Source organism: Hippocampus guttulatus, chromosome 13, assembly GCF_054856545.1.
Source record: "Hippocampus guttulatus isolate MCC_2025c chromosome 13, RoL_Hgut_1.0, whole genome shotgun sequence".
NCBI lineage: Eukaryota > Metazoa > Chordata > Actinopteri > Syngnathiformes > Syngnathidae > Hippocampus > Hippocampus guttulatus.
Genome location: NC_141273.1, coordinates 21,850 through 46,450, shown reverse-complemented (window position 1 = coordinate 46,450; position 24,601 = coordinate 21,850). Strand labels below are relative to the sequence as shown.

The 24,601-nt window shown below is 61.6% G+C and overlaps 1 protein-coding gene across 5 annotated transcripts in view; it reads left to right on the top strand.

The window, feature by feature from the left end:
- Nucleotides 1-24,601, top strand: part of syne2b (spectrin repeat containing, nuclear envelope 2b) — a 48,858-nt gene that overhangs the window by 22,610 nt on the left and 1,647 nt on the right. For 2 of the 5 annotated variants that reach the window (XM_086126898.1, XM_086126897.1), the window contains 40 exons: nucleotides 538-843; nucleotides 956-1,255; nucleotides 1,391-1,618; nucleotides 1,739-1,855; nucleotides 2,337-2,663; nucleotides 2,776-3,120; nucleotides 3,209-3,387; nucleotides 3,545-3,761; nucleotides 3,874-3,972; nucleotides 4,059-4,223; nucleotides 4,295-4,642; nucleotides 4,730-4,857; nucleotides 5,713-5,845; nucleotides 5,922-6,104; nucleotides 6,200-9,208; nucleotides 9,282-9,437; nucleotides 9,513-9,754; nucleotides 10,066-12,106; nucleotides 12,398-12,729; nucleotides 12,814-12,958; nucleotides 13,036-13,236; nucleotides 13,362-13,621; nucleotides 13,764-13,923; nucleotides 14,007-14,159; nucleotides 14,512-14,652; nucleotides 14,733-14,912; nucleotides 15,017-15,154; nucleotides 15,259-15,444; nucleotides 15,527-15,631; nucleotides 15,711-15,863; nucleotides 15,936-16,154; nucleotides 19,292-19,405; nucleotides 21,883-22,150; nucleotides 22,477-22,583; nucleotides 22,659-22,791; nucleotides 23,218-23,411; nucleotides 23,615-23,806; nucleotides 23,892-24,020; nucleotides 24,095-24,307; nucleotides 24,379-24,428. In XM_086126898.1, coding sequence (XP_085983024.1) covers nucleotides 538-843; nucleotides 956-1,255; nucleotides 1,391-1,618; nucleotides 1,739-1,855; nucleotides 2,337-2,663; nucleotides 2,776-3,120; nucleotides 3,209-3,387; nucleotides 3,545-3,761; nucleotides 3,874-3,972; nucleotides 4,059-4,223; nucleotides 4,295-4,642; nucleotides 4,730-4,857; nucleotides 5,713-5,845; nucleotides 5,922-6,104; nucleotides 6,200-9,208; nucleotides 9,282-9,437; nucleotides 9,513-9,754; nucleotides 10,066-12,106; nucleotides 12,398-12,729; nucleotides 12,814-12,958; nucleotides 13,036-13,236; nucleotides 13,362-13,621; nucleotides 13,764-13,923; nucleotides 14,007-14,159; nucleotides 14,512-14,652; nucleotides 14,733-14,912; nucleotides 15,017-15,154; nucleotides 15,259-15,444; nucleotides 15,527-15,631; nucleotides 15,711-15,863; nucleotides 15,936-16,154; nucleotides 19,292-19,405; nucleotides 21,883-22,150; nucleotides 22,477-22,583; nucleotides 22,659-22,791; nucleotides 23,218-23,411; nucleotides 23,615-23,806; nucleotides 23,892-24,020; nucleotides 24,095-24,307; nucleotides 24,379-24,428 — 12,296 coding nt within the window. Of the gene's footprint in view, nucleotides 1-537; nucleotides 844-955; nucleotides 1,256-1,390; nucleotides 1,619-1,738; nucleotides 1,856-2,336; nucleotides 2,664-2,775; nucleotides 3,121-3,208; nucleotides 3,388-3,544; nucleotides 3,762-3,873; nucleotides 3,973-4,058; nucleotides 4,224-4,294; nucleotides 4,643-4,729; nucleotides 4,858-5,712; nucleotides 5,846-5,921; nucleotides 6,105-6,199; nucleotides 9,209-9,281; nucleotides 9,438-9,512; nucleotides 9,755-10,065; nucleotides 12,107-12,397; nucleotides 12,730-12,813; nucleotides 12,959-13,035; nucleotides 13,237-13,361; nucleotides 13,657-13,763; nucleotides 13,924-14,006; nucleotides 14,160-14,511; nucleotides 14,653-14,732; nucleotides 14,913-15,016; nucleotides 15,155-15,258; nucleotides 15,445-15,526; nucleotides 15,632-15,710; nucleotides 15,864-15,935; nucleotides 16,155-16,724; nucleotides 16,833-17,116; nucleotides 18,205-19,291; nucleotides 19,406-21,882; nucleotides 22,151-22,476; nucleotides 22,584-22,658; nucleotides 22,792-23,217; nucleotides 23,412-23,614; nucleotides 23,807-23,891; nucleotides 24,021-24,094; nucleotides 24,308-24,378; nucleotides 24,429-24,601 lie in introns of those variants that run through there. The other 3 variants (XM_086126899.1, XM_086126900.1, XM_086126901.1) reach the window with 3 other exon arrangements.

The following is a 24,601-nucleotide window of genomic DNA, read 5'->3' as shown; positions in this document are numbered from 1 at the left end:
ATGTGCAGCGACTCGCGGTGCTTCATCAGCAGTTGGGAGCTTTCATCACCTCTTCCGAACCGTTGCCTGGGACTGTAGAGGCAGCACACGCCTTATGTGTATTGCCAGATTATTTTCTATTTTTGATTTTGTGAGGTAAAACAAAGAATAGGATTTTCAAAACAACTCCAAAATGTAGAGGAAGCCAGTGAAGGTATCCCAGAGGAGTGATGTGCTCCCTCCTGTCAAGAGACGAGCGGCGGCATTTTGCAGCGACTGGAGATTGGCTGACTCCTACGTGAGGTCACGATTATTCATGTAGTGTGCAGGGCGAGACATGCATTGTTCTTGTGCTCTCGTGATACCGTGTTCAATGTTGGATTTGGAAGTGTGTTGAAAAATCTCTGCCGCGAATGCTCCTCAAAACATGCCTCGGGAGTATGTTTTTTTCCGTATCGTGGAGCTGCTCTGAAGGTGACCGCCGCGATGGAGGAGGTTTGACCGTTTTTGGCATTGACACTTTGTCTCTTGGCTGAATCGTGGCCTTTTTGATTTCAGGAAGCCCTGCTGAGCAAACCTGCTCTGCAGTTGGCGCTGCAGCACCTAAAGGAGCAGGGCCAGAGTCTGTGCGGAAACCCGGACTTGGACGAAGGCCTTCGCCAGGAGGTCCAGGCTGCGATGAGAGGCGCGGAGGAGCGCTGGGCAAATGCGATGGAGGCGCAAAGCAAAGCCTCGGCCGAGAGGGAGGTCGGCGTGCTCCGAGCCCAAGTGGCCACCACTCGGTCCTGGATCAGAGAGCGCAGACGCAACCTGCTCTCGCTTGGGGCTCACATGCCTCTCCAGGAAAGACTGCGAGTGACCCAGGTGCCTCCCCCGACACCTCTCACGCGATGAGCGAGGAAATTCAGCACGCGGCCTACGGGCAAGAATGTACAGCTCGAGACGCGACGCCTGACGTCACCTTCTTCACTCGCAGGCCGTTGTTTCCTGCCGAGACGAGGGCGAGCGTCAAATCGCGGAGCTGAAAAGGGAAGCGGAACGTCTGCGGGAGAAGCTGGATGAGAGCGGGAAGCCCGAGGTGGCCCGCCTGCTGCAAGACACGGAGCAGCAGTGGGAGTCGCTCCTGCACACCTGCGAAGAGGCCCAAACGCGAAGCCTCGCCGATGACTTTCAGGCTCAGAGTGGAAACGTGCAGTCTTGGCTGCGAGACCGAGAGCGCCGGCTGCAGTCCGCCGGCATCCACTCGCCACCTGAAGACAGACGACGCCTAGCGCAGGTTGGTTGTCCTCTTTGCTCATCCGCCGGCGGCTTTTTTGAAACGGGCAAATAACGAACGCCGACACGTCGGACGCTCGGTACAGACCAAAAGATGAGCCGTTCACGAGCCGTTCAGCTGCTCTTGGTTTTCCAGGACGTACTGCAGTCCAGACCCGACGGCGACCGTCAGGTCAACAACCTGAGGAGGCGGGGCCAGACCCTGTTTGACCGGCAGGATGTGGCGGAGGACCAAAAATGTCAAGTCCAGCAAGCGGTCAAAGACGCAGAGGAACAGTGGAGCAAAGTTCTCCTGGCGGCCGCACGGCTGCAGGAGGAGGCTGCCACTCAGATCGAGCGAGAGATGGAGTCCAGGGACTCGGAGGTGATGACCTCACGCCGGCGTGGACTCGTGGGCGAGAGATGGGGCCGCTCGTCACGCGCCGCCACTCGCCGATGTGTCCATTCGGGACCTCATCGTTTGGCTGCCTTTTGTGCCTTTCAGCTGAGGGAATTCCAAAAGCTCCGGCAGGAAACGGGCCGCTGGCTCTCGGACCTGCAACGACACCTGGACTCACTCGGTGGTCTCGCCACGGCGCAAGAAGGACTGCACGCTGCGCAGGTGAGCGCGGCGAGAACGACGCGGCATCAGACCGACGCACACAAACTATTGTATCGGTCAGCCGCCTCCGGGCTCGATATTGTCTTTGCGAAACCCAGCCGTTAGTTTCAAATGTTCCACCCGACCTCGCTTCGTGAACTGAATGGTCGCCGGGGTTCATTTGCGGACCCGAGCAATGAGTCCCATTGAAATGAAGAGAAATGTTCGATGCGCCGCCACTGGCTCTCAACGGGGTATTCTTGATTTCATCTCGTGTTGGAGTGGGCTTTCTTTGTTTCTTTTTTGGGTCCCCCCTGTTTGTGGTGCACGGATGCGTACCAAATCGCCTCCTGGCGACGATAAATATTTTCAATAACTGTTGTGCGACAAGCCACTTTTGCATTCGTCGGGCATTTGTCAACGAATGTCCCACCTTCCATATTTTGCAACGTGGTCGCAGTCTCTGCCCACATCTTCCTCATCGGTCATCATCTCTCGTCAGACGATCGTCAACGCCAAGCTGGACGGAGACGAGAAAGTCCAGGAGCTGACGAGACTCTGCCGGAGCGTGTGCGCTCGGGAGCCGGAGCAGCCCCGCCAACTGGAGCTTCGTAAGAGCGCTCAGGACGCCGAGGACCGGTGGAGGGGAATCCTCCGGGGCGCTCAAGCGGCGCGAGACTCTGCAGAAAAGCAGATGGCTCGAGAGCAGCTGTTGAAGGAGCACGAAGAGTCCAGACGACTGGTCCGAGACTGGCTGGAAGACAAGCGACGGGATCTCGGTTCCCTCCGTGTTTACAAGGATCCCCGAGTCGCCATCCAAACCGCACAGGTTAGCGATGAATGCGTCGGCCTTCGAGTGAGCGAATGGCGGCCGCACGTTCGGAGACGTTGACGATTGCAAGAGATGTTCTCGAGCCCTCTCTGCGCTCCTTCTGTATCAGGCCATCCTGAGCTCCAAACCGGAAGGCGATCGCAAGCTGGCCGAACTGCGGAAACAGAGTCGGGAGCTCTGCGATCGCGCCGGCGCGGAGGACGGCGGCGAGCCAGAGTCGGGAGAAGCGCTCGAAGCCTCGGAGGAGCTGTGGGCGGAGCTGTTGCGCGACGCCGACGACTTGCTGAGCAAAGCCGAGGTCGCTTACTCGCTTTCCAGGGAGCTGCAAGCCTTCTCCGGCCGGGCGGCCGACGCCCGAGCCTGGCTGGACGGCTTGCGGGCCGAGCTGGACGGCATCGGGACGGACGGTCGAGGCGGGCGGGCCCGGACGGAGGACGGGCTGAACGCCGCGCATGTGAGCGAAGCCCCTCGACTCGCAAATAGCGCCCTCGGGAGCAACTTCCCCCCGCGCCACGTTCCGACAAATGCCGTCGCGTCTTCAGATGATCCTGAGCTGCAAATCCGACGGAGACGGTCGAGTGGCGGATCTGCAGAGACGAGCGCGCAGCCTGTGCGAACAAAAGGACTTGGAAGAGGACAGCAGACTGCGGGTGCAGAGCAAACTCAAAGAGCTGCAAGAGCAGTGGAGCGCCGTGCTGGAGGCGGCGGAAAACAGACGCAGGTACCGAAAGAATCCTTTGCCGATTCATTTCCAAGGTAGCGACGGAGCCCTGAAGTTCAAGAGGGCAAACGAATGAGCCGGAGCGCACGCTTGCCCCCCGGGCCCCTCACGACAAGCAGAAAGGAAGGCTCACAAAGTCTTTGTCCTTGTCCGCCAGACAACTGCAGAGTGCGGAGGACCTCCTGGTGTCCTGTCGCGAGCGGCGAGGACAGGCCGCCGCTCGTCTGGCGGAACTTGAGGCGCGGACGTCCGATCTGCCGCGCGCCTTCCCTTGGCCCGGCCTGGGCGAGCGCAGTCAAGCGGTGGACCGAGCCCGGAGGCTGCTGGACCAGGCCTCGGCCGAGGGGCCCCTCCTCTCCGACCTGCGCGCGCAGGTAGGGCGGCAATTGAGAAGCGTCCTTCCTGTCAGCCGGACAGGAGGGGAGCCCTTGGACAGCAATGGGGAGACCGCCCACCCCTCGTTTCCTCCTATTTCCCTCCGTTCAGGCCGCGCGGCTATTCGAGAGCACCCGGGACCCCGACTGGGCCGACTCCCTGTGCGACGGCATGGAGGAATCCGTCAGAGTTGTGCTCGGAGACCTAACGGTGAGTGCGTGCGCAGCATCGCGTTTGCTCGCATTCCAAAGTCAAATGCCGCAGCCTCGCTCTGCGTCCGGCACGCGTGCGTTCAGGAGGCCGTGACGAGGCTGGAGCGAGGGATGGCGGCGGAGAGACGAGTCGCGCAGCTGCTGGAACAGCACGAAGCGGCGCAGGATTGGTTGCGAGAGCAAGTGAAAGGCCTGCGGACCCCTCCGGATGACGGCGCGAATCTGCGCGGCGCCGTCAACACGCTGAAGGTCGGCGCGCCGAGCGAGCCGGACGAGGCGTCTTCCGTCGGCTTTGCGCGGCAACCGTCTGCTCTTTTCAGGCCTTGCTCCAGACGGCGCAGCGGGAGCACGGGGAGACGAAGGACCTGGACGTGGCCAGAGACCGTCTGCTCGGCCTCTGCACCCCGGGAGGCGCCGACGCTCTGACGCTGGCGGTCGGCCACCTTCGCGAGCTGTGCGCCGCCTCGGAGCGGGACGTGAGGGAGCGCCTGACGGCCTGCGAGGCCCGCCTGAGGGAGTCGGACCGCCGGGTGGCCCGGAGGACCGAGGAGCTGAAAGAGAGAGCCGCCGCCTTGCTGTGGGAGCTGAGCTCGCTGGATCGGGCGCTCGGGCCCGTCCGGCCGCAGAGCGACATCCATCAGATGCGGCGGCACTGGAACAGCCTGCAGGTCGGCCCCGCTTCCCCGCCCGTCTCCGCCCGCCGAGAGCGCCGAACCGACGCCGAGCGCCCGCACGTGGCTGCTCTCTTCCCACAGAATTGTGACACGTCGCTGGAGGAGCTCGGCGTCCAAATTGACGCGCTCGGCCGGGAAGTGGCCGCCGCCGGCCAGCTTCCGAGCGAAATAACTGTCACGGCCCAGTCTCTGCTCCAGCAACACGGCAGGTACGCCCTTCTGCATGACGGGCGACGACGCGCTCCTCACGGCGTCAGACAAAGTGAAGCTTTCCGCTTTCTGGGCTCATTGTTGAGGGCAAGGACAGCCCCCGGGGATGCAGGGGCCCCCTCGGACATACACGGCACACCAGTACCCCCGATGGTATTTCGGGCTTCCGGGCGGTCAATATCCAGATCCGTGGCCCGGCTTTGTCCCGGCGCCCGTGCGGCTTTCTTCCCACACTCCAAAAACGTGCGCGGCAGGTTGATTGGGCTCTCGAAACGATATCGTCCCGCGGATGCTTCTTTGACTGGCAGCCTCAGGGCGTCCCCCGCCTGCTGCCCGAAGACAGCTGGGACAGGCTCCAGCACGACCCTTGTGAGGAAGACGGACAGATATATTCAGGGAGTACGGAGGGAACGGGAGTGGGACAGACCGTCACTAGGTGGAAGAGTATCAGCCTTTTTTACGTATTTCTTTATTGTTTGGGAGGTTGGGGGTGTTGGAGCTTGCCCACACATGTGGATTGATAACTATGGTATAGATCACTTCCATTATTTATTTTGTCCTTTCACGGTGTCGTGATCTTCTTGTTCTCATTTGAAGCGTATTGGTTCAAACGAACGCCGACCATCTCGGCCGTTGCCAAAGCGCGTGTGTTGTCGCGGCCCCCTGCTCCGGCGGGTGCCCCTCCCAATTGTGTGTGTTCGCCGCGATGAGTCAAATGCGCACACGGAAAAAGCAACTTTGACTTTGCACAATTGAAGATCCAAAGAATGTCGCCATACTCCCAACGGTGTCGTCGTAAGCCACGCCGGTGACATTTTGTCGCCGAGGAAAATGCCTTTTGCTCGTTCCTTCAGTCTGCGGTCCGGACTGAGGCAGCATCGCCGAAGCTGTTCGGCCGACGTCGCTCGTTGCCTCGGCCGTTCCTTGCGAGCGCTGCGGGACTGGAATCAAAGCGAGCCTTCGGAAGCATCCGGCGCAGCGCTGCAGGTTTGCATCGTTCCACCGAGCCGTTCTTTTCAGACACCCTTTAGCTCAATACCAATGACTTTTTTGTTTTTGTCAGGAGGCGGCGGACGAAGGCGAAAAGTTGCAGGCTGTCCTTCGGGAGGCGTTTCAGCAGCAGCAACAGCGGGAGTTTTTGAGTGACTGCCTGGACCGGGACGTGCTCGAGCAGCTTACGCGAGACGTCTCGGAGACTCTCGGAGAAGCGGGGACACTTCAAATGTCCCTAGCTCAGATCATCAAGGTAGCGGTATCCGAAAGGCCTTTTTGGAGTTCTAAAACTGTTTCGTAGACACGATAAGCGCTATTTCCGAAATCCCCAATGTTTTCCTCGTACAGGAACTTGGCGTACAGAGTGAAGCAAAACCCGACATTGTCGATCTTCAACCCGAGGACGCGGAGACGCCTTTGGTTGCACCGCCGCGGAAAAACAAACCTTCAGCTGCGGAAATGCCCGCGGTCTGGCAAAACGTTTCTCCGCCGGACACGCGGACGGCAGATCCGCACACCGGAAGTGCCGAAGTCGCCCAGTTTGTCACGAAAATTATTGAGTCTGCCAGAAGAGAGGTTGACTTACAATCGGATCAAGAAAGCGGAGCAACACGCGCAGCTTCACCGCTCGCCACAGAAATCTCTGAAGTCGGTGTTGCGAAGGACGCGACAAAGATTTCACCGCCCGCGAGAAAGTCAAAGGCTGTCAAGTTCTCTCCACAACTGTCTCAAAGAGAGCGGGCGACGATGACCAAAGAGGACTCGGCTCCGGCCCCCGCGGGGAGAAAATCTCACCGTGACACGGAGCGCGGCGTTTGTCAAGACGCAACGGAAGATTCCAGAAGTGCGGGAGCTTCCGCCCACGATGAATTCCTCACAGAAAATCTTGACTCTGCGATGAGCGATGTCGACTCTGCGATGGCAGAGCAACACCGACGAGAAGTCGCCACGGGAATCGGCAACGTTGTTCTTGCGGACAAAGGGAATCTCTCGCCACCCCCAAGAAGATCCCAAAATGTCACGCTGACTCCGCGGCAGCCCGAAGGGGAGACCGCGGTGGCAAAAGAAGACTCCGCTCCGGAAGCCGACGAGGACGAGTGTCGAGATGACAAAGGGCATCCGGTATGTGACCACGCCGGACGAGACTCTGAAAGTGCGGAAGCTGCGGTCGTGGCCGAATTTGTCACGGGACTCATTGAGTCCGCGATGAGGGATTTTCAATCACAGCTACAGTCGGAAAGCGGGGCGGCATCCTCGGCTCCGCAAGTCGCCGCGGGAGCGCTCCGAGTTGTTCCGGCGGAGGAAGGAGCGATCTCACCGCCCGCAAGAAAGTCAAAAAGTGTGACGTTTTCTCCCAAAGTGGCAGAAAAAGACAAGCCGCTGGGGGCGCGACGAGAAGACTCTCGTGCGGAACCTGTCGAAGAAGAACCTCAAGATGACAGCCAACGTGGAATTTGTGAGGAAGCAAGGAAAGGCCCCGGAGGTGTGGAGGCTTCCGCCAACGATGAATCCGTCGCCGACGTGATTGAACCCGCTACGAAAGATCCCGATTTACTCTCGGAGTTCCACGGTAGCAAAACGTCCTCGGCTCCGCAAGTTGCCGCGGCAAGTAGGCCCGAAGTTGAAGGAGAGCTCTCGGCACCCAAAAGAAAATCAAAGGCCGCCACACTTCATTTCGAAGACGCCGCGGTGTCCGAGCAAGCGTCGTCGGAGCGTCGCGACCAAAGTCCGCCACCGACTCCGCAGCCGCCCAAGAGGAAGTCAGAGACTTCGACCGCCTACCCGGGAATCGTGGAAAAGGGGCCGACGGAATCTAAAGAACAACCCGATCGACTCCGGCGCTCCGTCGTGGGATTTGTTGAAGAAGCTCAAGAATTGGCAGCGGCTGCAAAGAGTCGTACGATTTCACCGGACCCTCCGAAACTGTCCACCCGGAGAAAGTCCAAAAAGCACCGCGTTCCCTCCGTTTCCACCGAGCCGGATACTGCCATCGGCAAAGGGCCCGGCCCTGCGAGTGGGCCGGAGCCTCCCGCCGCCGTTTGGGATACAAAGCTAGCGCCGCCCAAAAGAAAGTCCAAGAGTTCAAAGGCCTCTCCTGAACCTCAGAAAGGGGAGGATCAAGCAATTCCAAAAGAAGCCGGACCGCCCGGCGAGGAACGCGCCTCACCCATGTGTGAACTTCTGGCAGAAGCTCAGAACGTTCCAGAAACGATCTCACCGGGGCAAACGATAACACCGACGGAAACCGTTATCGCGTTGGAACTGCCGGAATCCACGAGAGGAAGACCCGCCGATGCCGAAGACCACCGTGTCATGCTCCGGGTTGCCGCTGATGACGACCGCGCCGACCTAGGAAAAAGATCTGCGCTTTTGGACGCAGCCCGTGAGAGCGCAGCCTCGGATACGTTGGATATGCGGCACCAAGTCGCGGATGAAAGCTTTTCTGCCGTAAGCCCCGCCCAACGCGAGGACTTGGGCCAAGGGGAGCCTCCGGTGGTTTTTGCAAGACTTCAGACAAATGAGACCGAATTGATCGAAATTGTATTGTTTGACCAGGCCGGGGAAAGGACCGGCCAGAGTGCGACTCGGGTGGAAATCGACCGGGAAAGGCCGACCGGCGCGGAGGAGCACGCGGCCTCCGCGGCTGCGGGCGCTTTTCAAGATACTCCCGTGACAATTCACGTGGGGCCTGATGTGCATCTTGAAGTCGAGGTAAGAGCATGTGCGGAGGAGAAAAACAAACTCAAAACGGGAACGAAGGAGGGAGAGAAAGCCGCAGGTGACGAGTCACCGGGAGAGAAGCGAGACGCCAGCGCGGAGAGACACCACGCTCAGAGCCATGCGGGTGAACCTGAGAAAGACCGAAATGAGTCCAACTCCAACGTGAAGGCGCCGCAGCTCGTCGACGCCGCCCCGGAAAGACCAAAAGTGCCACTTTTGACCCACGCCGGGCACGCGAGTCTTCTTGAACACGGAGAAATCCAAAAGAAAGAATCGAGCCGGGAATCACCCGTCCAGATTGAGATAACGGTCAAGCAAGGTGACGTTGCGCCCGCGGAGTCCTCAATTAAGATGCCTCCGGATAGCCTCGCCGAAGCTCCCCCACAGTGGACAGAAGACCGGAACGACGGTGCAATAAAAGACAAAGCTGGCACGTTGGCGCAAAAGGAAACTGAAAAAGTCGTCAGGATTGAAGCGCAAGATGTTTGCCACGCAGCCGCCGCAGCAAGCGCCTTTGGGAACCGCGAAGCCGCGGTTGAGCAATCGGATTCGGATAACGACGTGCCAGAAAGGTCTCGGTTGAGAGACATCTTCGATGAACTCGAGGCAGACGCGGACACGGAGCTGCGCGATGAGGTACGCGGGATTTCATTCGCTAAAACCATAAAAGGCATTGTTTCTTCACGGTATCGACCCCGTCTTGCTTTAGGACTCCCGCGAGGATTGTCTGGCAGAGCTGATGAGCTCCCCCAGCAGCGACCCGGACGGTCTCCTGTGCGGCCTCGCGTCAGACCTTCTTAGCTGTAAGAATCGCTCGGCCGAGCTGCGGCTCGTCCCTATGAGGCGGCGGGTGAAGGAGGCTGAGGTGAGACTTGAAATGCACGCGAGTGCAACGCTTCTCCCGATGAACACGAGCCCCGTTTTGCCTCCCCGAGCGCAGAAGTGTCGAGAGACGGCCCAGGAGCGGGCGGCGCTGCTGCGCCGGCAAAGGGAAGCCGATGCCGACGGGTCAGACGCTCTGGAGCGCTCGGAGAAGCGCTGGAGCGCCGCCGCTCGGGATGCGGCCGCGGTCGTCCGAGACAAAGAGGACCGGCTGCGGGTTGTGCGGGACTTCTGGCGCCAAGATCTCAAAGCCAAGACCGCATTGGAAAGTCTGGCAGCTGAACTGGATGCGTCGAGGCTGTAAGTTCATCGACTTCCATGCGTGCGAGTGCCCGGCGCGCGTTCCGGCCCGCGGCGGCAGCGCCCTGCGAGTTTTCTCGTTTTAGATTTGCGCAAATAAAAATCGCGCGGAGGCCACCGCGGCTCTCCGCGTCCCTGTGCGGTCATTTCATTGTCGGTGGTGTTTTTCCCATGGCGACGGACTCGGATTTTGTCCCAAAACGCCAAAACGCAGACGATAATTCCGGCGACCGCCATCGTCTGTCCGGCTCGCGTGAAGCGGACTGACAACGGCATCGCTGCATTTGTTGACTGAACCGTTTTTCTCGCAGTTCCCCAGCAGAGAGCTGCCATGAAGAGGCAGAGCGCCTGAAGTCCACGAAGAGCGCTCTTGAGGAGAAACGCAGCGTCCTTGGGGAGTTGCTCGGCGTCCATGCGAAGCTGCGCCCTCTTCTCGGCCGCGCTCATCAAGCGGCTGCCGCAAATACGCTCGGTGTCCGACATCAGGAATGGAGAGACCTGGAGAGAGCCGCGCAAAAGGCCTCCCATCGTACGGAGGCTCTGTCCCGCGGCTGCGGCCGCCTTTTGCTGGAGCTGTCCTATCTGCGGGGACGCTTGGAGTCCATCGGTCAAGAGCTTGAAGCCGAAGCCCCCGAAGGCTCCCCGTGGGATTGCCGGAAAGCAAAGCGGCTGTTGCTCGCGCACGCCGAGGCGAAAGCCGCCCGCGTCAAATACGACCGTTTGAAGGAAGCGTCGGAGGCCCTGCCCTCAAGCTTATGGCCGAAAGAACGAGACGAGATCACAAAAGCTCTCCTGAATGTCAAGGACCAACTTTGTCTGACGGAGGAATGGATGGCCTCGCAAATCCACAAAAGCGCTCATCCCGTCATCGAGAAAGTTGTGACCTTGGGGAGGGACGGCCTCTCGTGGGCTCTGCAGATGGAGAGCACCGTCGAGGGCGAGCGCCGCGGGGTGCCCCTGCTCCCCGAGGAGGTTCACCGGCAGCTCGGGGCCTTCGAAAAACTGCGGTCCCGGGTCGCAGCCAAACGGGGGCAACTGGAGAGCCGGGCGAAGGCGGCGAGAGAACTCCTGCCGCAGCTGGAGCAAACGGAGGAAATGCCCGCGATGCGCTCCGTGCTGGAATGTCTGGAGGAACGCTCAAAGTCGGTCGCCGCGAAGCTGTCCGAGGCCGTGACCGAGATCCGATCGGGGCTGCGGGTCAGAGAAAAACTGTGGGAGCGCATCGCGGCTCTCGATTCCTGGGTAGGGACGCATTTGCGAAGAGAGACCGCGGAGGCCGTCGGGGAGGAATCGGCGACCGATCGCGGCGGTCGGGGGAGCCCGGGGTGGCCGGTCGAGGCGCAAGAGCAGTCCGCTGCCTGCGAGGCACTGCTAATGCAGAGTAAAGACATGGCCTCTGAGCTCAGCGTCGCCGAGAACTGCCAGCTTTTCGACAAGCTCGCCGACCTCCGGGAAGACGTGGACGGCGTGATCCTCCGCCAAAGGGCCCAGAGAAATGAGTCGGAGCAACACGTCGACTCCGACGGGGGAGAGCTTCTTGCTGTTGAGCGAAGCCTCGGGCGGGCGCAAGACCAGCTGGACCGACTGCGCTTCCCCGTCACCGCGGAATCCCCCCGCGCTTTGGAGTCTTTGAAACGCACGCTTTTGGAGCACAAGTCCGAGATTGACCTTCTCCAGCCCCGGATTCAGCAAGAGAAGACCGGCGAATTGTACTCGGTCATCGCCAAACTTCACAACCAAGTAACGAGCGCGCAGTGCAAGGCCAGAGAGCACGAAAAGTACCTCCGCATGAGGGGGAACGTAGAGGAGCTCGGAGAGGCCGTCGAGCGACAACTCGCTCGGACCAAAGAGGTCGGACGGGTGGAGGAGCGGTACAAGAGCTGCCAGAAGCTTCTGTTTCGCTTGGCCCTGATGAAAAGACTTTGCGAGGAGGTTGGCGCTCAACTCCAGATGATCTCGACCGACTTGGACCCCGCTCAGCTGCGCTCGGAGCAACAGAGACTTCGACGCAGCGAGGAGAGCTTGGAAAAGTGGCAGGCGAAAACCCTGAAGGATCTCGGCGTCGCGGAGCGCTCCCTGCTTCGAGAGCTGCATCTCGACTCGGAGAGCAAAGCTCTGCGCGCTTTCCTCCGGGATGCTCGCCGGCAGCTCCGGAACCCCGCGCCGATGACGCCCGACGAAGCTTGCCTGAACAAGGAATTCCAGAAAACGCTCTTTTTGAAAAAGAGCGTCGAGTCACGCGCCAGAGCGCTGGAGGTTCTCCGGGAGAGTGCGGGCAGCGAGGAAGGAAGCCAATCGTGGGATCTTGAAGACTTGACCAACTGCCTTCGACGTGAATGCGACTCCCAAATGGCAAGTGGGCTTTTTCTGCTTCTTTTTTTTTCTTCTCACATTGACGAGCGCGCTCGCAGATGCGCGGGCAAATTTGACCGCCCATCCAGAGGACTTTTCATTGTATCGAGTCAATTTTGTCCATTCATGTAGGTCATTGGAAGCGGGCGGGGGCCGGGGGCCGGGGAGGCTCGCAAACCTATTCTCAATCCGTCACTTTTCTCCCATCGTCCCCCACCCCCGATCGTGCTTGGCTTTGTATTTGGCGATGAGCTCTGACAGAACACCCCGCCGCGCCCATTTGTGTTCCAGGACAGCATTTGCGATGCGAGGACATCGCTGAGCAACTACGCCCGCGCCGTCAAGCGAGCGCTGCAGTTCTTGAGTGACGTCGAGGTCTCTCTGCTGCACCTTCCCGCTCCGGCCGGAGTCTGCCGCGAAAAGCTGGAGGAGACCCGCGAGATCTTGGCCTCGCTGGAGGATGGTTTCCAGACTCGCTTGGATGGGCTGAGCCAAGTTGTCCTGCATCCTTTCCTGTCCCCCCCGGAGGTGGAGCGTCTCCGAGAGAGCGTTCTGAGCCGGCTCCTGGTCAGGATGTCCACGCTGAAAGCAACAGGCTACCTTCAACTGGAGAATCTCAGCAGGTCGGACATTTTTACGCACTCGACCCCACCGAGAGTATTCGGGGAAGCCGCTTTGCGCTAACCGATGAAACATTTGCTTCACAGCTGTGCAGAAAGCGACAGGGAATATACCGAATCGCTTGAAGAAATCGGTCAAAGTGTGAGGAAAGCCGAGGCCGGCCTCGAGCGCTTTGTCTCTCGGGAGCTCCTTTCTCTGGACGACTGCACCGAGCGGCTGCAAAAGCTCGAAGTAGGCGTCGGAGCGCCGGCGACGCGGCGAGGCGACTCGGACCTGACCCGCGCCGCTCTGTTGGCTCCCCGGCGCAGGTGCTGCAGGAGGATCTGGACTCTGCGCAGAAGCGTCTCGAGGAGACGGAGGAGCGGTGCCCGCGGCAGAGGTGCCGAGGGCCCCGGGAGACCTCCGCGCTCGCCGCCTGGAGACGGGTGACCGAGCTGCGCCTTTGCTCGCGGCGGCTGACTGCCCGACTCAAACGGAGGATCGTCGAATGGAGTGAGGTCACCCGCGCCGTAAGTCCCGAAAGGCGCGCGACACGCTTGATGAAAGCGACCGTTCGCTCGGCGCGCCCCGAGCCCGCACCCGATCCGGCGGTCACGTCGGGCGGCCGTCTCGGCGGTCCGCTTTTGCTTCTCAGGTGGGGAACGCCGCCGCCGCGCTGCGGCGGGTGGAGGAGGAGCTCCCCGAGCCCGCCCCGTTGACGGCCTCCGCCGAAGAACTGGTCGACCTGCGGCGGCGCTGGGAACAATACCGGGACGGGCTGGACTGCGAAGACGGCGCGCTCCGCGCCCTGGAATTGCGCGTGGCCAGGCTGCTGGGTGTCCCCGTCAACGACGAGCGGGCGGCGCCGACGCCCCTCTGTCAGCAGCTGCGAGCCGCGCGGGCCGCTCACAGCGGGTAAGCCGCCGGCGCGTCGGCTCCCGGGGCCTCCGGTGAGAGATCTCGATCGTGGCGTCGCTCGGTCGGTTGTTCGGGTGGCGTTCCGGCCTTCTCGGCCTTTGATGGAAACTTGCGGAAAAGGATTTGTCGCCAACCTCAGGGTTAAGCGGAGGAGCCGAGAAGGTTTGGAGCGGATCGAGTCGGAGCTGGAGGAGAAGGAAAAAATGCAAGAGGAACTGCAGGCGCTTCAGGTTTGGTTGACGGCGGCCGACGGTCTTTTGTCAGAGACGGAGCCGAGCGGCGGCACGGCGCAAGCGGAGGTACGACCGCCGTCCGGCGAACAAATTCCACGCGGGCGATGGTGAAGGCATTGTGGCGCGCCTTGCGTCCGCCCCGCTTTCAGGCCATCCGCAGCCAGTGGGGCGTCCGCAACGCGCTCGTCCGCGCCATTCAGGAGAGGCTGAAGGCAAAGTACTCGGAATCCGACGCGGTCCCGGCGGAGATCGACGGCCGACTGCGGGAGCTGCAAAAGGCTCTGGAGCGAGTCGGGGCCAAGGTAAACAAACGGCTGATCTGGCTCCATTTGCAGTCATCGGGGTGGGGGGGTGGGGGGGGGGGGGTCATCCACAAAAGTTGAGGAAAGTGAAAGTTGTGCTTGAAACGCATCCTTTCAAAGAGCTCTTTTTTCTCCGAATTGTTCTTGGGGGAAAACGCGTGTTCAACTGCTGCCTACTAAAGAATGCTCAAAGGTAGAAATGTCCTTGTGGCTATGGAACTCCCATTTTCTGTAGGCCTTCGCATACTGTACGAGTCAAACGGTCAAAAATGGCCCCCGGCGGCTCGCCCGCTTGGCAGTAAAGTGAGTTCAAGGCCGAAGCTTGAGCTTTTTGCCCCATTCGCCGTTGCAGGTTGAAGAGGCCACGCAGAAGAGCGCAGCCGCGCGCAGAATCGCAGCCGAACTGCGGGAGGCGCGAGCCGGCCTGAGCTCGGTGGAGGAGAGGCTGCGAGGCCCGAGTTCCGACGTGGCGGACGCCCGACGCGCTCAGAAGGTGAGCGGGGCTCCCGGAAGCCGCGGACGTCAAGCGCGGCTCCGTTTTCCAAGCGCGTGCGCTGTCGCGTCTGCGAGCAGCTGCTGCGCCACGAGCTCGACGAGTGGCGCTCGCGCGTGGCGGCGCTGGAGGCGGACGTGCGGGGCCTGGAGTCTCCCCGGGAGGAGGCGGCGGCGCTCACAGAAGGGCTGCGGGAGGTGCGGCGGCTTCACGCGCAACTCTCCGAGCGGGCGGATCGGAAGGCGCGACTCGTCAGCAAGGTGGCGCCGAGCGTTTTTCTCGCTCCTTCGGTTAATCGGGCCGCTTCCGACAATTTGCCGAGGGAAAAGGTCGGCTTTCAACCTCAACGTGGCTTTGCGCGCAGGCGCAAGCTTGGCTCGAGGAGCATCGGGAAATGATCGGCAGCTCCAAGAGCTGGATCTCGGAATGGCAATCGTGGCTGGCCGCCCCCCGCGCGTACGCCACCTCCAAATGTCTGAGCGAGCACGTCGGAGCTCTGCAGGTCAGCGGCGGCCGCCGAACGAGACCCCGCCGGCCTCCCGCCCGCAATGTTGCAGGTGGACGTCTCCCTCCGTCTCTCCCCTTTTTTGCGCGGTGACGTCACAGACGGTGCTGAAGGACGCCGCGCGGATCCGAAAGACCTTGGAGGCTTTCTCTTCCGTCCTGGAGCAAATGTCGGAGGCGGCGGAGGTCTCGGCTCTGGCGGAGCAGCTGGCGGAAGCCGACCGGCAGCTGGCGGCCGTTCGGGACGGCTGGGCCGAACCTTTGGCTCGACTCGAGCGCGCCGCCGCCGTGAGTCCTCCTCGGATAAGCTTTCGCCGTCACGAGTCTTCGCCCCGCCCACGTCCGCTCGTGTCGTCCGGCGGCTCCCCAGGAGGTGAAGGCGATGGAGACCGAAGCCGGCGAGATGGAGGAGGACGTCGCCGAGGTCGAGAGCGCCCTCCGTTCCCCGGAGACCTTGTCCGGCCCCAACCTGGAGGTGACGCCGTTGCGCTTTATGTCCTCGGCGAACGCGAGAGGCGCCCTCGGCGACTCAAGAGCGCTTCGGCCGCACGCAGATGCTCCGGCGGAGGATCCGCTCCGTGAGGAGCGCCGTCGCCGACATCCAGGAAGCCAGATCGCGCCTCCGTCTTCCGGAGAAGGCGGACGAGACCTTGACCGTCTTCGGGGTCGCGGATCGGCTCCGAGCCTCGCTGCCGGACCTGGAGGAGGTTCGGCGCTCACGTACTAGCCGGGCCGGGCCGGCCGCGACAAAGTCACCGCGCGTCTCGCTCTCGTTGTAGAAGCTCAGCATCCGGGAAGCCGAGTGTCAGCGGGCGACATCCCCGACCCAAGAGAGCGAGGTGAGCCGGCGACGTTCTCGTTCTTCTTCCCGCGAGTCCAACGGAACGAGCCGCCGTCCCGTCGCCGCCCAGGCGGACGACGCCCAGCCGGTCCGCGTCGGGGCCGCCCCCGCCGAGGACGACGCGCCGCCACGCGCCGGGGCCTCGCCGACGATGCCGGTAAGGGCCGCTCGCCCCGATCGTCATTTTGCCTCCGTGCCGCGGGCGTTCGCCTCGGTTTGGTTTTTGTCCGCAAAAACCAAACCAAAATCTTGTCATTTATTGGCGGCTTGTCTGAGGGTGAGCGCGCGCAGCATTTGTCAATGCGCTGCGGGGGCAGTCTTTTTTTGTTTGTTGGGCAAAATCACAAACTATGTCAAATGAATGGAGAGAAACGAAAACAAAGGACATTTCCCCTCCAGTTTTTTTCGTCATAAATATTTGTGCTTTTCCTTATCTGCGGTCACCTTGCGAGCATTTCCAAACGCTTCAAATGGGGTCGGGCAGTTTTTGTCCGTTGCTGCGGTGTTTTGGAAATGCTCGCACTTACTCCTTGGGTCCGGAATACAATAAAAGAGGCTCGGAAGGGGCGGGGCGAGACGCATCCCCCGCCGACCCGCAAGATTCGTCGCCTTCGACGCCTCCTTGTCGGTCTCCGCGGCAACGGCCGCCGCCGACTTTGAATCGGCGTCGGGCCGTTTTCACATTTGATGCCGAGCATTTTGGAGCCCGCGCGTCTTGTTTCCGCAGCCGGGGCGCGCCGGGGGAAGCGGACGCCGGGCGGGGGAAGCGGAGGCGGGCGCCGCAGGTGTTTTGCGGTGGCTCTGGGCTACTTTGCCGGGTGCTTCTTCGCCAGAGGTAACCGAATACCGCGCGGACCATCTCGATTCCTCCTCCTCCATTTTCTTCTCGGGTCTCTCCGGCGCTTCTCCCCGAATGGCCTTTGCGCCGCGCGCTAGCCGACGGGCGGGCCGCCCTTCGCCACTCCCCCCGGCAGTCTTTTTTGGGGGCTTTAATGCCCCGTTTCAATGTTTTTTCATCGGAATTCCTCTTTTTTTATGCCCTCCCCCCCACCCGCCGTACGAAAGGGACGAGCGGCGCGCGCTTTTGCCCCCGCTCACCCGGCTGCTTGCTTTGTTTAGGGTTCCGGCGGCACAGACCGGAGTTCCTCGGCGGATTCGTCAGCCGCCCCCGAGTCTTCCCCCCGGTGTCCGAACGACGGCGGTCGCTCGGTAAACACCTCCGCTTCCACCGCGGCCTCCGAAAGCGCGGCCGCTTCCCGGCAGAGGTGTTTGCTCTGCTAGCCGTAGAAAGTCTCGTCGAGGCCGCGCGAGCCGCTCGCCTTTCCCCCGGGCTGACGCCCCGTCGACCAAAGTCAGCGAGGGGAGCTTTTTGAAGCCGAGCCGGAGCTGCGGCGTGGCTCGAGGCTTCTAGACCAAAGGACAATGAACGCATCCCACAACTTAGCGCCCGGAATCCACCCGAGACGCCTCGGGACTGCCGGACGAGGCGACGACCTCGCCGGTCCCGAAAGCGACGACACGCCGCCAACAGTCGTCGTCCTTCCTGGGGTCATGCGTGAAAGTGTAAATAACGCCGTGTGTATTTGCACGTCGTCGTCATTCACCTGTTTTTCGTCGGAATCGTTTTGCCAAAACGTGAGGCGGAAGCGATTCGGGCCGAAGCCGATGCCGTCGCGCGACCAATGTTTTTGTAGGCCTACGCGTGAATCTTGAGCGGCGACGTGTCGCTTTAACGAAACGGACTCGACGACTTTGTCGCGTTTGGGCGGGGAGGGCGTCGGCTAAAATCGAGCTGCAGAGCGATGAGTTGAGCGCGTTAGCCGGCGTCCCGCGCGGACCCGCTTTCTTCTTCTTCTCCTTCTTTATTTCGGGGCTAGCCGGGGAGGGTGACACGAAGAGACACGTACCGCGTTGCATTTTCTGATCTCGTTTGCTAATACGCTAATCGGCCGTTTGCATTTCAACGCCGCGCGAGCATGAATGAAAGCCGTCGCTCTTTGACGTGTTTACTCATCGAACTGACCGCCGTCGACGGGTGAGCCGATCGTTCCCGTTTCTTGCCGCCGCGACGTGGAACGGCCACGCGGGGGGAGAAGCTGCTCTTTTCACCCGCCGGCACGAAGTCTTACGAGGTCCGCACGAATGACGTCTCGCCGCCCTCTCGGCCGCGTGCTCGGGTGCCAATAAACCAGTAACATTGATCCACCTCTGAAGTCTCTTCCTGTCTCTCTTTGCTCCTCGCGGGACCAATAACCAAATAACACTCACACGTTTGCTTGGACTTTTTTTTCTTAAAAAATGGCATGTTTCCAGGAGAATACGTTTGATTTGTACAACTGAAGTGCTTGTACTTTGTCACACCGGCCAGCGGATTTCAATGTTGTCATGTACTGACGAACCGGCGACGGACGAATGCATTGTCATGAGCGCGTCGACTTTTGGGTGTGCGTTCAATCGAACGTGTGAGGCAAGAGGTCAGCAATTTCTCTCAAGCCCACAAGAGGGAGCCGTTACGCACCGCTTCAATGAGTCGACCAGAAATCGCCCAAACAGCGTTTTATCCGGGCAATGGATTCCGTTCGGACTTTTTTTTTTTTTTTTTTTGCTTTGATTCGCGAGCGAGGACTTGGGAGAAGAGCGCCGCGTTGTGCCAGACAACTCGTCAAATTGATTTCTTAATCACAAAAAAGTCGAGTCCCTTGCCTCCAAGCGGCACTTCGGCAAATTGGCAACAAAAAAGAAGCTGCGTAGTCCAAAACGACGGGACGAACTTTGCCGCCGCTGCTGCCGCTTTTCGCTTCTTCGACTTTTTTATGAACTGGTACTTCAAAATCTGATGTCGTGTATGGAAAACATCAATGGAACAAATGGAAAATGCATTCGAGAATGACTTTTGATTTAACTGAACCCATTTAATCTCCAAAATTTCCCAGACGTTTAAAAGTCAAAATCAGGTGTCGTTGGTCGCCCTTTTAAGTCATCAGTAATCCAAAAATGTAGAAGCCCTTTGAATGAAATCGTCGTTGTCCTTCACAAATGCGACCGGTGGGATTAAATGGGTTCAGGTGACTAACTTTCGTACGATGTTTTCCTCATGTTTGTTTTGAGCGTCAGAGGGGGTTCGGCTTTGGTCACCGCGCGCGATCGCGCTCATGAAACTTGGGTGGGGCGGAAGGGTCGACTCCGCCTCGGACCGCAAACCGGAAGCGGCGCGCCTTCCTGTCGCCCGTCGCCTGCCGTTCCGCGCCATCTCGTCACCCGCATCAGGTGTCGCATCGCTTTGCGTGTGCGCAGGACGCGCCGCCGCGGCCGGAGGCGGATCGACTCGGTCCGGCGGCCGGCGAGCCCAACGCGTCGGAGGCCGGGACGGACGACGGCCGAGTGGCGCCGCGGCTGGTCGCCTGCCAGGTAGGCCGCGCCCACGCCGCCTTTCCCAAGGTCCCGGGGGGGGGGGGAAGCGCTTACGCGGGCGACACCTTCAACTACAAGAGGAATCGTGTGTAGGTCGAGCCCGTCGCCGACATGCACCGACTGCTCCAAAAGGTTTGCGCTCCCCAAAGCAGCGATATTAGCTTGAAGCCAATGGCAAATTCCGTCGCGCTTGTGCGTGTCGACAAAAGTCCACCGGTGTGTCGCTGTCCTAGGTTCAAAATTCATTAAGTCACTTGCTTTGGTGGGGGGGGGGGGGGGCTTATTTGGCTTGACTTGACGGGAGCGGAAGCATTTCACTGACGGACTACAATTAAGGAATTGAGCGAGCGAGGGCAGCGCAATTAGCGGTAGAGAAGCAACAGCTCCTCCTTGTGGCAAAACTGGAGAACAGGTCAACTTCAACAGCCGTTCAGTTGTTTCGATTGGAGTCTCGTCCGCGTCACCGGACGTTGTTAGCGCTCAGCAGTTTGCGGTTGCAGCTTGTGATCAGAGTCCTTGCGCTCATCTTTCATCCTTATCGTTCTTCTCATTCAGAGTTTGTTTTGTGCAATTCGCCGAGGGGACGGCCAAAGAGAGAGGGGAGCGTTTTAAAACGCTACGCGTGAGCTACGATCACGAACAGCCTGCCCAAGCGCGTCGGCGCGCCTTAGCGTCAGGCCGTCGCTCAGAATGTCCCGCGCGCGTGCGTTTGCGGAACGGCTCCACGGCGTCAAAAAGGTTTGGGCGGTACCGCCGGCTGGCACGCGAGAACCGGACCGACGGCGCCGGCCAGCTCCGCCTGCGGGTCAACCGGGGCAACCGGCGGCGGGGCGACCTGCGGGGACGGGCGGCGGCCGTGCTGCGACGACTCAAGGTGACCTCACTCGCACCGACGACCGCTCTCGCGGGGGTCGGGGGGGGCGAAATCTGCCGAGAGGCCGACATTTGGCCATTGGCAAAGGCAACAAGGCCTCCGGAGGCTTCTTTTTAGTCAACGGTCGAAAATGGATGCCGCCTCGGCCTGGGAATTGCGGCGTTTTCCAAAATGTGCGGTGAAAGTAGTCGCGCGGTGAGCCGCCGGCGCCGCGGCGCATCTGGTCGCATCGAAGCGTGCGCGCTGACCGCTCTCTTCACGGAAAATGAGCTATGACGCGGAAACGTGTTATTCTCAAAGGTTGAAAGGCTTCCTCGGTCAGGCGCGAGAGGTGCCAAAGGAAAAGCCATTTGAGGACGGGCTCCGCTTTCCCATCCACTCGGCGCGGTCGACCTTTCGAGCGAGCCGGCGTCCGGCCGGCGCCGCCTTTGACGCCCGACCTTGAGCCCAGCTTAGCGTGGCCGGGGGAAGCCGCGCGGCACGCCGCAAAGCCTTTCCGCGGGAAGGAGCCGATCCGCTCTCGGGCTAATCCCAGCGGGATGCGATAGCATCAAATGGCTCTTTTCTCTTCTGCCCGCCAGACGCGCACGCACGCACGCCGTTTCTTTTGTTTTTTGGACGCGCAAATGTCGATTTGAGGCCGTTGGCCACTTGGTTGTTGAACTCGTCTCGCCTTGAATTCAAAAGGCTTTTTCACTCGGAAATTGTAGGTGTGGAGTTTCTCTCCTTCTCTGGGGGCGGGATCGCGCGATGGGAGGAGTCAACTCGACCTCGAACTCGGACTTTGCGGGGCAGGCCGCAAATTTGGGGTCGGCGACCGGGGGTGGATGGGATGCACCTCTCAAGATTGATACGCAAAGGACTCGGAGGGATGCGGCGGCGCTCCGCCGCTCTCCGCTCGGGATCGGTCGAATGTCGCTTTTGAGCGATCCCGGCAACGGATGAAAACGGATTTGACCGGCCGCTTCGCGACGGTCAAATCGCGACTGTCGTTTTCGGAGCGGCGAGACGCAGACGATCGGGCTCGGAGCCGACGGGCGGCCTTGGCCGCCGGACGCATTCTCGGGGTTCTGCCGACTCGCCCACAGCATGAGAATGGGAAGATTTTGGGAGCCCTCCCGCTCGAAGGGGGCTCACCTTCCTCAAATCCCGAATCACGCCTTTGCTTTTCGATGTCCTTCGGCCCCGAGACGAGACCGGATTCTTTCTCGCGCGGCTTCTTTTTTGCCGACTCGGGAGGCGCCGCGGCCGAACGTTAGCAAGAAGAAACCCGGCGAACGCGGACGCGGTGAGCTCCATCCGAGCGTTCCGAGACGACGACGTCGACGCCGTTGTTGTCGTTCAGCACTTTACGTCGCAGAGGGAAGACTTTGAGGGGAGCCGCGAAGGGATCCTCGCGCGGCTGACGGAGATGGACTTGCAACTCACCGACGCGGCGCTCTTCCAAGACGAGCTGGAGGAGCTGCGCTCGTATTGCCAGCAAGTCTTTGGCCGAGCGGCGCGTTTCCACCGCCGGCTGCTCCGTCGCCGGCCGGTCAGATCGCCGGCGACGTCAAGCGCTTGCGCGCGCCCCCTCCTTCAAACGTCCGTCTCGCCCTAGAATGAAGTGTCGATGGAGGAGGAGGAGGAGCAAGAGGGGGAGGAGGAGGAGGAGGAGCTGCCGTCGGACCGAGCGAGTGGCCCGCCGTCTCCCTTCGAGGACGCGGGCCAACGGCAGGCCTCGCGCCGGCCGCCGGAGCGCTCCGGCGGAAGAGAGACGCCCGCGGGCGTGGACTCCATCCCGCTGGAGCGGGACCACACGGTGGACGTGGGAAGCTCCTCGTCGCACCGGGACCGCGAGGATGCCGCCTTCTTCGGCGCCCCGTCAGGTAACGGTCCCCGCGCGCGCAAAAACTTTGCTGCTTTTTCTGGCCACCGGCGTCGGTCGAGGCGGGGGCTCGCCGAAGCGGGCCGGTCCAGACAATCTCGCTCTCTCCGGCACCGTGAACCCAAAAAGTGGAGAGGCCGACGGGGAAAAAAACCTGAAGCGTTCATGACATCTGCACGAGCAACACTCGCGGAATCATTGTCACATCGCTCCGGCGATGGATTTGATCGGCCGAGGCTCCGCAAAAGCAGCAGTCGTTTCCGCTCCGAGGCTTCCCAAATGACGGGGCTCCTTTTCATGGCATTGCCGTGCGTGCGTCTTCTGCAGCGATGCCGGCGAGCGACGCGGCGGCCCGCCGCCGCCGTCCCGTCTCCCCGCCGAGGACGGCGCCGGGGCGAGAAGTCTGCAGCGCCGCCTTTCACCGGCACGGCTACGTAAGCGAGCGATTCGCCCGCGAGACGCCCACGTGGCGTGCGCGGCGTCGGTTGACGGTGCGGTGGCGCCGTCAGGTCAAGCTGATGTCCCAGTGCGGCGGGAGCATCGACGACGTCAAGCGAGTCAAGTCCGTCCTCGGCGGCGACCGGAAAGCCGACCGCCCGCCCCTTCTGCCCGGTCTGACCGGCGACGCCCACGCGGCGACGGGTAAGCGCGAAGCGGGCCGTCTAGCCGTCTAGCCGCCGCCCCTCGGCCGCGCGTCCGCGGCCAAAGTCGGCCGCCGACGAGGAGAGCGAGCGGCGCTCGTCATTTGGCGCCGGGCGTTTTGAATCGCGCCTCGCGATCGACGCAAATGGCATTTTCCCGCCGCGGTCGTTTTGAAAAGCGAAAAAGGCAATCGAGTCGGACGGAACGGGCCGCGCGCGTGACCGGGAAACGCCCGGCGCCTCCCTCGGCCGCGGACGGACCGAGAGCGCTTTCGAAGAAGAGGACTTTGACCGTCGTCGGATTTGCTTTGCGATTTATTCGACCGGCGTCGCGACCGTGGCGCGCGATCGCCGACTTCCCAAACCGTTGGGCCTTTCACCGACGACCGCGTTTGAGCGACGCGACGGACTCTCTTGTTGCGCGCAGGCGTGATGGAGCGCTGGGAGGTGGCGCGGGCCCAGGAGGTCCGCCGGGACGACGGCGGCGAGGACGAGCTCGAGGCCGAGCTGCGTGATGTCACTTCCTGGCTGGACGCCAAGCTGCCCGAGCTGGAGGCGCTGCGGAAGCTCTCGCCGTCCACCGGCCTCAAAGATTTTGAAGACAACGTCAGGACGCTGAAGGTACGCGCGGGCGTCGTCCTGCGTCACCTCGACCTCGGCGGCAAGAGTGAGCGCCGACGCCAGTCTTTGGCCTTTCCGCTTGATCTCCACGTCCGCCGCTTTCCATCTCCTCGCGCGGCGTGAAACCGGAGCCTTCCCGTCGGAGGAGCGGTCTTGCTGTTTTTCGCTTGACTTTTGACCGGCGGGTTTGTTTTGCGCGGCAGGAGACGCAGAGGGCCTTCTGCGTACGCAAGCGCGCCCTGATCTCGCTCAACCTGGCCGGCGGCGGCTCGGACGGCCGGCGGGCGCGGGAGCTGCGGGCGGGGCTCCGCTCGGCCAATCGCGGTTGGATGCGGGCGTGCGGTGCGCTGGAGCGCTGGGAGGCGGGGCTTCACGCCGCGCTCGCGCAGTGTCAGGTGATTCTCGCTCTCGCTCGGGACCGAGAGAGCGCGGCGGCGCCTCGCGAGCGAGCGAATGTCATTTGCTGGGCTTGCGCCTCAGGACTTTCACGAGTCGCTGCGTTCGTTGCTCCTGTGGCTGGCTCGAGCGGAGGAACGACTGCGCGCGGCGGACGGGCGGCGGCATCGGCCCTCGTACGCCGCCCTGTCGGAGCGACGCGACGCGCTGCAGGTAAGAGAGCGCCGCTCGCGCGTCGCGCTCGCGCTGGCGCGGCGCCCTAAGCGCGCTCCGGGTCGCCCCCTCAGGCTTTGCGGGAGGAACTGCGGGAACGTCAGGCGGCCGCCTCGTCGCTGCGCGCCGCCGCCGCGCGGCTGCTGCTGGAGGCGGGCGGCGACGACCGCGTGGAGGCCGGGGAGAAAGTTCACGCGGTGGGCAACGAGATGAAACTGCTGCTCAGGCGCGTCCGCGGGAGTCTCGCCGCCCTCGAGCGGGACCTCCGTGCCCTCGAACGGCAGCAGGTAGGCCGCGGCGCCCGAGCCCACGGCGCCCTCTGCCGCACGTTCACATTTCGTGCGTACGTGTGTGTCAGGAGGAAGGGGAGGAGCCGGCGGATGACGGCCAGGTGGACATTCAGAAAAGGTGCGTGTAGATTTCAAAAGACGGCTCCTTCGTCGTCACGAGCCTCTCCCGGCCGTCATCGGGCCGCGCCCGCAACCGGTCGCCGTCCGATCGCAGCAGGAATGAAACAAACGGTTCAAAGATGACAAGGCTTTTTTACTCCCGCCTTGGAGAAAATGTCTTTTTTTGTTTTT